At 43.0% G+C, this 14003-nt stretch overlaps 1 protein-coding gene across 1 annotated transcript in view; it reads left to right on the top strand.

Annotated features, from left to right (window-relative positions):
* The window catches only part of HEMGN (hemogen), a 36194-nt gene extending 25610 nt beyond the window's left edge, over positions 1-10584 (top strand). The window contains exons 3-4 of the mRNA XM_082263514.1: positions 9124-9590; positions 10229-10584. Of these exons, the coding sequence (XP_082119640.1) occupies positions 9124-9590; positions 10229-10335 (574 nt within the window). The 3' untranslated portion in view covers positions 10336-10584. The remainder of the gene's footprint in view (positions 1-9123; positions 9591-10228) is intronic.
* The last annotated feature ends 3419 nt before the right edge of the window (positions 10585-14003 follow it).

Below are 14003 nucleotides of genomic sequence, written 5' to 3'. Positions count from 1 at the left end.
AGGAAATCTTTTAATGGGGACACTAGTTCTTTTCAACCCTGGTGATAACTCAGGATATCCTCACTTTTGAAGGGTTTCCTCTCATTTCCTGTTATGACTATGGGACAGGAAGTGAAGGGAAGCCTCCTCAATGGGACACAGATGGCAATATGGCAGATGTGCACGAGAGCTTCAGTTCTTTGGGGACTCTTCGTCTTCATTGGCTAAAGCAGCAAGTCAGCCAATGAGGAGAGAGAGGTGGAGGGGATAAACTGTGGCTCTGTGTTTGAAGCGGCTCAGGAGCGCACCTGCTTGGGTGCCCCATTGCAAGCTGCTTGCTCTGGGGGCACTCGACAGGAAGGAGAGGTCAAGAGCAGAGGCGGCTCTCTAATTAGGCTGGTAAGGCGGCCGCCGAAGGCCTCGCAGTTAAAGGGGCCTCGCATGATCTTTCCCAAACATTTTTTTTTTTTTTTTTATTGAATAGATCCGGGGTCCTCAATAGGCGGACTCCGGACCCACACGGATTAAAATCTGGACCGCCGAAGCGGTCTGCTTCCTTCTGTCTCAGCGGGGGGCAGAATGGAGAGGATCGGGAGGATCAGAGTGGCTGTGTTTACCGCTGCATGATTACAAAAAGCCGAGTACACCGGCGGAGAGATGTCCTACAAAGTCCCGCCTCCTGGGCCGGCTCTTACCTATGATAGACAGAACACTGGTGACGTCTATCATAGGAGCCGGTGTCCAGGAGGCGGGACTTTGTAGGACATCCTCTCCGCCGGGTAAGAAGAACTTGTACTCGGCTTTTTGTAATCATGCAGCAGTAAACACAGCCACTCCGATCCTCTCAATTCTAACCCCCCCCCGCTGATGACAGAAGGAAGCAGACCGCTTCGGCGGTCCAGATTAATGGGGGCACACACACTGGTCACTGCATTATTGGGGGCACACACTCTGGTCACTGCATTATTGGGGGCACACACACTGGTCAATCTGCAATATTGGGGGCACACACTCTGGTCAATCTGCAATATTGGGGGCACACACACTGGTCAATCTGCAATATTGGGGGCACACACTCTGGTCAATCTGCAATATTGGGGGCACACACACTGGTCAATCTGCAATATTGGGGGCACACACTCTGGTCAATCTGCAATATTGGGGGCACACACTCTGGTCACTGCATTATTGGGGGCACACACACTGGTCACTGCATTATTGGGGGCACACACACTGGTCACTGCATTATTAGGGGCACACACTGGTCACTGCATTATTGGGGGCACACACACTGGTCAATCTTCAATATTGGGGGCACACACTCTGGTCAATCTGCAATATTGGGGGCACACACTCTGGTCACTGCATTATTGGGGGCACACACTGGTCACTGCATTATTGGGGGCACACACACTGGTCACTGCATTATTAGGGGCACACACTGGTCACTGCATTATTGGGGGCACACACACTGGTCACTGCATTATTGGGGGCACACACACTGGTCACTGCATTATTAGGGGCACACACTGGTCACTGCATTATTGGGGGCACACACACTGGTCAATCTGCAATATTGGGGGCACACACTCTGGTACACACACTGGTCAATCTGCAATATTGGGGGCACACACTCTGGTCACTGCATTATTGGGGGCACACACACTGGTCACTGAATTATTAGGGGCACACACTGGTCAATCTGCAATATTGGGGGCACACACTGGTCAATCTGCATTATTGGGGGCACACACTGGTCAATCTGCATTATTGGGGGCACACACTGGTCAATCTGCATTATTGGGGGCACACACTGGTCACTGCATTATTGGGGGCACACACACTGGTCACTGCATTATTGGGGGCACACACACGTCACTGCATTATTGGGGGCACACACACTGGTCACTGCATTATTGGGGGCACACACACTGGTCACTGCATTATTAGGGGCACACACTGGTCACTGCATTATTGGGGGCACACACACTGGTCAATCTGCATTATTAGGGGCACACACTGGTCAATCTGCATTATTGGGGGCACACACTGGTCACTGCATTATTGGGGGCACACACTGGTCAATCTGCATTATTGGGGGCACACACACTGGTCACTGCATTATTGGGGGCACACACTGGTCAATCTGCATTATTGGGGGCACACACACTGGTCACTGCATTATTGGGGGCACACACACTGGTCACTGCATTATTGGGGGCACACACTGGTCAATCTGCATTATTGGGGGCACACATACTGGTCACTGCATTATTGGGGGCACACACACTGGTCACTGCATTATTGGGAGCACACACTGGTCAATCTGCATTATTGGGGGCACACACTGGTCACTGCATTATTGGGGGCACACACTGGTCAATCTGCATTATTGGGGGCACACACTGGTCACTGCATTATTGGGGGCACACACACTGGTCACTGCATTATTGGGGGCACACACTGGTCAATCTGCATTATTGGGGGCACACACTGGTCACTGCATTATTGGGGGCATACACTGGTCACTGCATTATTGGGGGCACACACTGGTCACTGCATTATTGGGGGCATACACTGGTCACTGCATTATTAGGGGCACACACACTGGTCACTGCATTATTGGGGGCACACACTGGTCACTGCATTATTGGGGGCACACACTGGTCAATCTGCATTATTGGGGGCACACACTGGTCAATCTGCATTATTGGGGGCACACACTGGTCACTGCATTATTGGGGGCACACACACTGGTCACTGCATTATTGGGGGCACACACATGGTCGCTCTGCATTAATGGGGGCACGCACACTGGTTGCTCTGCATTAATAGGGGCACACACATGGTCGCTCTGCATTAATGGGGGCACGCACACTGGTTGCTCTGCATTAATAGGGGCACACACATGGTCGCTCTGCATTAATGGGGGCACGCACACTGGTTGCTCTGCATTAATAGGGGCACGCACACTGGTTGCTCTGCATTAATAGGGGCACACACATGGTCGCTCTGCATTAATGGGGGCACGCACATGGTCGCTCTGCATTAATGGGGACACGCACACTGGTTGCTCTGCATTAATAGGGGCACACACATGGTCGCTCTGCATTAATGAGGGCACGCACATGGTCGCTCTGCATTAATGGGGACACGCTCTGCATTAATAGGGGCACACACATGGTCACTCTGCATTAACGGGGGCACGCACAATGGTCGCTCTGCATTGGATGAGGGCAAGTTTTGGGGGAATGCCTTTTTTTGTTATTGGCGTTCTGTATAGCACATGGTCGCTCTGCATTAATGGGGGCACGCACACTGGTTGCTCTGCATTAATAGGGGCACGCACACTGGTTGCTCTGCATTAATAGGGGCACGCACACTGGTTGCTCTGCATTAATAGGGGCACACACATGGTCGAAATTTTTTATCGCGCAAGGGGGGCCTCATATTTTAATTTTGCCTAAGGCCTCAAAAAGTCTAGAGCCGCCTCTGGTCAAGAGCGCCAGTGGGGGACCCAAGAAGAGGAGGATTCATCTGCTCTGTGCAAAACCACTGCACAAAGCAGGGAGGTATGACATGTTTGTTATACAGTTGTCAAAGACTGATGCATAGAGCCCTTCTGAAATGTCACCTTAACTATAGCTAGAAATGTTCTACAACATATATGTTGAGCACTTTTATGACCTGGCTTTCCTACCAACAATAGGTGGGAATGTCTATACATAAATGTTTTCCAACATGTAGGCATTGCCATTTATTTTGGATAAGCTACCAATGCACCAAAACCCAGAATAAAATGCAACACACAGTAAGTACATTACATGCTTCACTGCAGCGTAGGTCCATTAACACCTACTGAACTTTTGCATTAAGGTACCATTTGTAATGAAAGGCTACGCATTTTGCCAACTGAGTGGTGTGCATTGGACTGCATTACTGTGCATTAACCACTTAAGCCCCGGAAGATTTTACCCCCTTCCTGACCAGGGCCTATTTTGCGATTCGGCACTGCGTTGCTTTAACGGACAATTGCGCGGTCGTGCGAAGCTGTACCTAAACAAATTTCGAGTCCTTTTTTTCCCACAAACAGAGCTTTCTTTTGGTGGTATTTGATCACCTGTGCGATTTTTTGATCATGCGCTATAAACAAAAAAAGAGCGTCAATTTTGCAAAAATAACAATATTTTTCACATTTATTTATATGAAATTCCCCCCCCAAAAAAATGTAAAAATCAAAATTTTTTAACATTTTAGGCCAATTTGTTTTCTGCTACATATGTTTGGTAAAAAAAAAAAAAAAATCACAAAAAGCGTATTTTGATTGGGTTGCGCAAAAGTTATTGCTTTTACTAACTAAGAGAAAGATTTTTGTAACTTTTGTTGTTTTTTTTTTAACGAGTAGTGGCGGCGATCTGCGTTTTTATTTGCGCGACTGCGACATTGCGGCGGACAGATCTGACCCTTGACTGACATTTTTGACACTTTTGGGGTTACCAGTGACATTACTACAGTAATCAGTGCTATACATATGCACTGTTACTGTAAAAATGACACTGGGAGGGAAGGGGTTAACTTTATTGGAGAGGAAGGATTTAAGTGTGTCCCTAGGGGCGTGTTTCTAACTGTGATTGGATGTGGCTTGATGTGTAAGAACAGAGATCAACGGTCCTACATAGTAGAACCGTATGATCTTCATTCTTACACAGGGGAAAATGACAGGCGGCTGTGTTTACATTAGCCGCCTGCCTTTCTCCCGCTCTAACGGATGATCGCGAGTGCCCGGCGGACATCGGGTCCGCCGGGCACATGCGCAGGGGGGGTCCATGAGCGAGCGGGAGCGCGCCTCCGGCGGCGCGCGCTCACTCCCCAGAGCCTCACAGGCTAGCGACGTAGACCTATGTCGCTTTGCCTGTGAGGGGCTGACTGCCGCAGTAAATATACTGACGGCAGTCGGCAAGTGGTTAAAACACATAGGTGTAAAGCAAAGCCTAAAAGAACTGTGAATCTTACAAAAATTTCAATGCTCTGCTGCAGATATAATTGCCCACAGAAAGACCTAGGGGCTCCCATGTGCTACTTCCGCCATCTCACAATCAATCACAGTCAAATAAGAAAGCAGCCACGCTCCACAGTAAAAAGCCCTGATATGTATTATTGATGAATCTCTTACTGATGACTTTCACTCAAAGTGAGCCTATTCGTATAAGCTCACTATGAGTAAAATGTGTCAGTGGCAGGAGCTCAGGTGGTCTGCTGTTCAGATTCATCAATAAATAAGATTTTTAATCTGGACTGTGGCTACTTTCTTCTTTAAATTTGATTAAAAATAAAATTTAGTTAAAGGTAACATTAAAAGAACATTACTCATGGGACTTTTAAAGGTACATTACCATTTATGTAGTACCCACATTTGATTACAATTCATAAATAAAACCTCAAAAATTAAAAATGTAATTGAACAGTGAATATCGGACTCTCACCACCCTCCTTATTCCCTTCTAATCAATATTAGAGCGTGCATTATATCTCTTCGCTAGGAAGTTAGTGGACTTTATTTATCCATTTTTATTTATTTTAGTTTTTTTTGGCCCCAATTCAGCAAGATCTTCAGCCAATCTTGGACTCCAGTTGTCCATATTGGGGGACACACAGCCGACAACCATCTGGGCAACGCCAACTATACCCTATTCTTTTCCAGGCCATATACCACCAGTCAGGTTCCAATACAGCCTGTTTGATTTTAAACTCCAGCAAGCATGTAATTCTCACTAACAGCAAACCATAAAACCACCCAAAGCTATCCTTGAAGAAGAAGCTGCTCAGTCACTTTCAAACGCGTTGGGTATTATCTTTGAATTGTGTGGTTGGTTTCTGATACAGTGAATGTTTTTTGCTTGATTATAGCTTTAGCAATTATCGCTGTTCTGTCTACACCTTTGCAACCAATGCATTAGTAACTTTGGTAATCCTGAAAGCTTTAATAAAAATATTTGAATAAGGTGGCCCATTACATGGGTATGACAAGTTTGGATTTGATATACTATTAGATTTTTATTTTATTTTTCTATTACCATTTCAGATATATGGAATACTGGCTTGTTCTTGTGGCTGTTATTCTATCTGTGCTCCTCCTCTACTCCTCTTTAGGGGGGTCTCTTCCCCACCCCAGCTCCTGGGTCAGACCCGCTTTGTTGCTGCCATTCCTGGAAGTCTGTGGTTTTATTTAGGCTGATTTGTGAGTTTTACCACACCAATTCTATATACTGACGCTTTGGCCTGGACATGAATTTGTTATAAACATATGGTTTTCTCTATTGGACCTTAACATTTTTTTAAATTTCTCAGACCTTGTCAATAGCATCTATTCCTGATGAAGTGAATTAAAGCTCATGAAACCTGTTGAGAAATAGGATGCACTTCTCCATGTCTTGTAATTGTTTATAAACTTATTTTAAGACAAGCTTGGCATAAATGCTATGTGACGTATATAAATCTTATACATGTATGTTGCCAGGGTTGCTTTGGTAGGCACCATCATCTATAAAATTACAAACGACCAAGACAAGTTTCCTCCAACATGGAGCTTTAAAGGTCCCTAATAATGCAGTTGCAATGCCATACTATTAATATGCATCAATTTATTGTAAAAATATTAAAATATGTGGTGTATTTCATTTAAAGCGGAGTTCCGGCCACGAAAAAATGTTTTCAATAAAAATAGCCCCGGGACAGTCAGGGCTAGTACATTCCACAATGGATAGCCTCTGTACTGTCCCGGGTCACACTTACCTTTTAGAAGAAATACTTACCTTGAAAATTTCTTCTCCAGCGCTGCCATCTCGGATGTGGGCAGCTGAAGCCAGCGCGTCCTCTTCTGTGTCCTCTTCCATGTCCTCTTCTCCCAAAATGCCCTGCACCGGCCCCGCTTGTCACTTCTGGTGCGGGCGCGTCATCCCTCCACAGCTTCTGGGCATGCCCAGAAGCTGTTTAGCAGGGAATGAAGCTCCCGCACTGGAACTGACGAGCGGGGCCGGTGCAGGCGCATTGATTCCTGGGAGCGATGACGTTCAGCTCCCAGGAATCAATGCAAAGAGGAAGTGACATTGCGGGCCGCGGCCACAGAGGGAGGAAGTTGAAGAAAGGTGAGTATATTTTCTTCAATAACAAGGTAAGTAAACAAAAATAAAAATCGTAACTATCCATTTATTTTACAGGTGACCAAAAGCAAGCGAATGGCCCAAAATCGACTATGTTGATTTTGTGGCCGGAACTCCGCTTTAACAATACTTCTGTTTCAGGTCTACAAACATGTAAAGCATGAAGGTATTCATGTATACAAACATATAATACATACAAATTCTGCAAATATGTTTCACCACATATGGTATTTGTCCCACCCGAGTCAATCTATCTTGACTTCTTGATTTTTCCAGAACTTAATAATGTAAAATACAATCTTGCTTGGGGGTGGCACAATATATCACCATGATGCATTTTGTGGGTCTCAAACCTAATTTCTTCAGGTTCTGTGAAACTATAGACAACAATTAACATTCCAGCAGGACTATGAGCGTGTATAGTAAATTGTGTTTATAATAACTTATACCTTTCATTAAACTGTTTTGGTAATTTGATGTGAATGAATGTTTTTGAGAATGTATGTTGTCAACATGTAAAAAGATTACACATTGTATTGAATCAGCAGCATGTGTTTTTATGTATTTTTTTAATGATGCATTCAAAAAATGTTTTTGTATTAATAACATATAAATATTAGCCAAATGTGGTTACTACATAATGGTGATGTACCTTTTAAAAGTCCATTGTCTATCCAAAGTCCTTTTTTTTTTTTTTTTTAAATAATATTTATTGAATTTTTTTTTAACATACAAAATCCAGACCAAAAATAAACAAATACAAAACAACAGTATTGGTGCAAACAAGTACCAGGAGGGAGCGCCCCGAGGTAATGTATAGTAGTTCAACAATAAGCAAAACATAAATTAAAATAGAAAAATCTGGGAAAACGGAAGAAGGAATAGAATAGGGAAGGAGAAAGACAAGAAGAGAGAAAAAAAAAAAATAAAATAAACGTAGCAGTCCAGTCTGAGCCGATTGGGGGAGCAACCTTCAAGTTGCCAAAGGAGTTGGCTGTGTCTCTAGCAAGATACCATTCAGTAAATCTGAAAGGACGTATCATGTCCGCCAGGGTCTTTCCTGAAAATGCGTGCTTTAGAAATGATCTCCATCTAATAAAAAATCTAGGGGGTAGAGCGAAGACTAGACAGCATAGCATCAAGTCTCTCCAATTGGCATAAGGATATCAAAGATCGTTGAACCTGTGAAAGGTTTAGGGGGATGGAGTTAATCCATTTGGCCATGATGGTCCTACATGCTGCCAAGAGACAAAGGTGACTCCATTGTGAAAGAGAGGTGATGCTGGGGCCCGCCCCAGAAATAGGGGAGGGTATGCAGCTGAAAAGACAAGTATCAGGGACCTTAGGTAAGCACGTACCGGAAATAAGACGGATATAGGCTAGGACTCTATCCCAAAAATTGCTGATGTGGGGGCAGTCCCAGAGTCGATGTAAAAGTGTGGGGGCACATAAATTTGCACCACGGGCATTGAGATTGGGTGGGGTCATCTGGCTGATGTTGAAATGGAAAATAGGCCAGATGCATTATTCTAAAGTGAGTTTTGCGCCAGCTTTTTGAAGTGATATTGGCATGTACACTTTTATAACGCTTGATAAAGTCCTTTTGACGTGTACTCTAAAAGTAGGGATGTTGGTGCATCATCATGTGTGCCAGATCACTATAACAATAATGTTAGGTAAAGGTACAACCACCATTCATGAATAGTAGTATCTGTCCTTGCCAAATTTTTAAAGAATCCTTATATTTAAGATTTTTATAATGAAAGCTGTGTTTTACACAATTCTAACTCAGGACACGTGTACATAGTAATATTAGTACAAACTGCTAGTAGAACAATATTGTGCATTTGCAATTTAGCGACATTTTGAACATAGAAATGTGGTATTACTGTTGACTTATATTTTAATTTGCTATGAGTTTTCTGCTTACATTTTAAGCAACTCTCCCCTTCCAGGGTTATTTAAAAAGCATTTTTTTTTCTAGTGAACAGACCCAAACCAGAAGTAAGCGTCCTCGACAAACCAGGGGTACTGGCAGCAGGAGAAGAAAGCAAGTTACAGAACCTGAGCCACAGCTAGAGCCACAGCCTGAACCTGAACCAAAGAATGAACCGGATCACAAACACGAGCAGGCTATTGAACCACAGCATGAACCTGAACCAAATATTGAACCAGATCATGAAGATGAGCAAGCCACTGAACCACAACATGAGCCTGAACCAAAGAATGAACCAGATCATGAGCAAACCACTGAATGGCAGCAAGAATTTGAGCCTGAAAATAAATTAGGAATAGGGCATGATGTCCATCAGGATTTCAGCCAGCAAGAACATCTAGAGCATCTAGAACATCATGAAGATCCAGTTGTAACAGCAACGGAAGAAGAAACATATGCTGTACATGAAGAATCTGATGGACACTTTCAGCAAGACATCACCCCTTTAATTACAGGTAATATAATGTGGGGTTTAAAACTTCACATGTTGCTCAACCTGCAAAGCAGGGAACCACAGATAACTTTGTCTAAAGTACAGTTAGACACAACAATTAATGGTAGACAATATTCAAGAAAGGGTCATGGCTAGTGGGGATGTTGCTTGCCTTGGGAATAAAACACAATATTTCTCCTGAAAGTGGTGTCTGAAAGATTATTAAACACAAGATCATTGCTTGATCTACAAAACAGCTAGCTTGTCCTTTCACTGTTGAAGCACAGGCTGGGGAGGGACAAGGTGACCCTTCTCCATAGGTTAAACTGAATGTTTCTGGTACAGGATGTCTAAGGACAATCAGATAGTGTGTACGCATCTGACTGCCTTCTGTATGTTCAATAAAGTAACACTATTGGAAACAGAGCAAAGTATAGTAATATATCTTGTTACTTGTCACTTTATGCATGCTTACCATGATACACAGGCTTTGGCCTTGCCTTAAAAATAAATTCCTGACTGATATGACTGTACAAAAGGTAGTTAGATAAAAGTAATGGTCAAACTTGTCCTGGAATTTTCTTTTTGTTATTACAAAGATATCATTTCATGGATATACCTTCTTAATGCTCACCTTTTTTTTTTTTTTTTTTTATTCAGATAAAGAGGAGGTGTCCGAGGTGGAGCCTGAACCACTTATTGATCGACCTGAAGTTCTCCGATTCTCTGAGCAAGAGGAGCATCCATACTACACTCCACTACTTTAAGTTTCTAATAATTATCCAGACCATTTGTAGAAAAAAAAAAATAGTAGGGTTAATAGAAAACCTTTTTTTGTGTTTATATAATAAGAAAATATACTACATTTTCTTTGCATGTTTGGTTTTGAAGTCTGTAAGTTGTAGAATGACTATTGTGTGTTTAGGAAGACATTTCTATATAAGACTGACAGTTATTACCACGCACCTCCTTGTTAATATGTGAGATATTCAATAAATAGGTATTACTGAGTTACATTTCATCTCTGTTGCAAAATTATTTTATATGATTGCAAATTGACAAATCACATCTATACAATTTATGTGTATCAAGTACACCAGCATGATTAAGGAAAGATTTATATGATGAAAATATACCAGTAGCACTGAAATTACATATTTGGATACAGGAATCCATCAGTGAAATGGGTGGCATAATAATTATATTTTGTTGATAAGGTATGACTGATACAGTAGCTATGCTTATCAACTAGATGAATAATGCAAATCTGAGACGGTGTCTTTTAAAGAGGTTGTAAACCCCCCAAAATTTTTTTTATTTTTTTTGCAAGCTGCAAGAGAAACACATAATGAGCTAGTATGCATCGCATACTAGCTCATTATGAAATACTTACCTTAGAACGAGCCCCCGCCGTGCTGTCCGCTTACCTGTATGACGGGCGACATGTCCAGTCTCCCGTCTTCCGGGATCGCGGCATCCGGCCATCTGATTGGCCGGAGCCGCGGTGACGTCACTCCCGCGCACACATGGGGAAGCCGACGGTCACGGCATGGAGCTCTGAAGGAACGGCACGAGCGGCCGTTCTTTCAGAGCGCATGCGCCAGTGACGTCACTGGCTGCATGTAAGGTGAATATCTCCTAAACGGTACAAGTTTAGGAGATATTTACAGTATCTATAGGTAAGACTTATCATAGGCTTTCCTATAGGTACAAGTTGTAGAGGAGGGTTTACTTCCTCTTTAAGTAAGCCGCAATCTGTGAACTATAAAAATGAACAAACTTATCTTTATTAAATATGGCAACTGACAAAAAACATTGTTCAAGACAGAGTAACCTATAATTTGCAGTTGGCCATCTATTACCTTATGTAGCACCCTCCTAGTTAGGTAGGTGCTAAGTAAAGCATTTATTGCTCCTGCTGCTTATCAGGGGAGCCTGATCTATTAGGTTGCATGTCACATGTTTCCAGGTGTGATTAACTGGGTCTGAGGGAGTGTCCCCACTGCATCCAATGAGGGAGCTTGTTGGACAGTGGAGGAACCCTAGCCAGTGACACATCATGTTTTATGGCAGTCCCATTGGGAGGGCATTCTCGCAATGCATCCTAGGATTGACAATAAATACGGAGGGGACATGCGACAGATCGTCTTTGGCTGGAAGCAGAGTCCCAGGAGGAGGAGGTGGACAGCTGTCTCTCCTCCTGCAGTGTGAGAGGAAAGTGGTCTTAGAAGGTCGGCCTAGTGAACCAGGTGTGGAGCTGAGCTGCAGAGGATCCGGTGTAACTGACGGTGGAGCTGCTGGCAAAGTCTTTTGGGAAAAACAGTGTCCGTGAGTACTGAGGGACCTGCCAAAGGGTCTGGCCCAGGTAGGGGGACCACTCCAGTGAAGTCAGGTGATCAAGGAGCTAGCTCACACGGAGAGTATTACAGTAAAGGGGGTGCCATGTAGAAAGCCCGGAAGAATAGGAACAAAAGGGGGTGCCAGGAAGGGCTCTGAAGAGTGTTCTGCAGTACAGTGTACAGCTTATCTAAAGTGGTTCATTTATTACCACTTCTTCGCTATTGACAAGGTGAAGCAGCGGCCTTGCCGCACTCAAGTACAATTAAACGTCCCAGAAAATTGTGCATAGTTTATTCAAGCTGGAGTATCCCACTCATTCCCTTCTCCTATCCAAGTTCTCAATAAAACAACAAAAACCAAAACCCCTAGACTGTTAAATGAGCCAAGCACTTTAAAATCGCTAAACTATAGTGCTGTTGCTATGGGTAACCCAGGGGAACCTGTCACCAGCAGCTCCCAAGGGAGTAGTGCTACATTATATATAAACAAAAATACATTACTTTAGTAAAAGTTGTTTTACATTTGTGTACTTAAAACCCAAGTACTACATGGTTAAAAATAAAGATTGCAATTCCAACCATATTTTTAAAGGGTAACTTCGCTTTCATGGGGAAAGGGGGGGGGAGGGGGATTTGACACAAATAAAAAAAATAATAATATAGTGTATTCAATTGCGACACAAGTCAAAATATAATTAAATGTTATTAAAAATTACCTTTCCTTTTCAATCTGAAGCCGCTGTAATTTTCTGAAAATGCAATATGGCTACCTGTAATTCTTCTGTGCATGGAATGTGTACTGACCACACCCCAGAAACATAATTTCCTGCTTGTGTGATTGGCTCACTGATTTTCCCAGAAGTCTGCACTAAAATACAAGTCAGATTTGAGGCATCCCCTGGAACCAAAATGTAATTTTTGGTGGGCTATTCCCAATAGGGATGCAGGCCCAGCAGATTTCCTCATTAGTGCTCTACTGGTGCCACAGCTGATTGATAATTACAAAGCCACTCCCATTAAATTCATTTCCCACAGGGGCACAGAGAAACACAGAGGGATTTCTTCAGAATAACAAAAGGTAGGAATCTGCAACAAAGGTTGTTATAATGCTTGCAATGTACATAAATCACCCAGAGGGGAATGTTTTTTCTCAACAAAAGTGGAGTTACGCTTTAATAATTTTTAAACAATTTTTTAGCAATAAAATATGCTAGGCAGCTGCTATACTCACTCTCCAGTGCTGCCACCTGTTGACTCACCCACACCAATTCAGCATCATTTAACCGAATTCCTGTGAGCCCAGGGCATCAAGGGCCTGCCCCCCTCCCTGGTCTCAAGATCAGCACCATGTAATGTCTGCTTTCAGAATTTGCCCATCGCCAAAGTAAGACGAGGGTAAAGAGGACCGAGGACATCACCGGAAAAAAAGGCACCTGCAAAAAAGGTATGTATACAGAAAATGAATAACAAACAACAAGCTCATGTGCTGCCAACTAATCCCAAAAATACCTCAATTCAGCTGCTGCTATTATACTAATGTGTTCCCACATCAAAGCAATAAATAAAATATAAATTTGATGTGCTACTAACCGTGCTTAATTAAAAGAATAAATAAATAAATAATATATTCAGTGTATTAATGAATAACACAATCACAATCAATGTAGATGTGAACCCTCTGTAGAAAACCATGATAAGTAATTCATACATATTCATACAAATTTTTGTAATCAAAATTTTATGATATTGTATCAATAGTAAACCTGTGATCAAGCTATGAACATTCAAGTAGTTGCTTAGTTATTTATAGCAAGTATTTAATGAGCTATCCACTGTAAAGCTGCTCAGATTTTTCTGCTCCTCCCTCCCAGCAGTGATTTGGTAGCCTTTCAACCTCCTAGTCTTTGATGTATACAAAGAGCAGGTGCTCTGGAATGTGAGAGGGGAAAGCAGGGGGAGCCTGTCAGCTGAGAGGTAGGGACTTCAGTGCTTCTGTTGGAAGCTTTGAGGATAGCTCCCGCTTGAGAAAGGGTTGTCAATGACCTGAAATGTGACAGTGTATTTAAACCATCTTTAACTGGCTTAATTTTGTATGG

This window comes from Pelophylax lessonae, assembly GCF_965119305.1.
Source record: "Pelophylax lessonae genome assembly, chromosome: 1".
Classification (NCBI taxonomy): domain Eukaryota; kingdom Metazoa; phylum Chordata; class Amphibia; order Anura; family Ranidae; genus Pelophylax; species Pelophylax lessonae.
The sequence above is the reverse complement of the archived record's forward strand: the minus strand, read 5'-3'. Positions and strand labels throughout refer to the sequence as shown.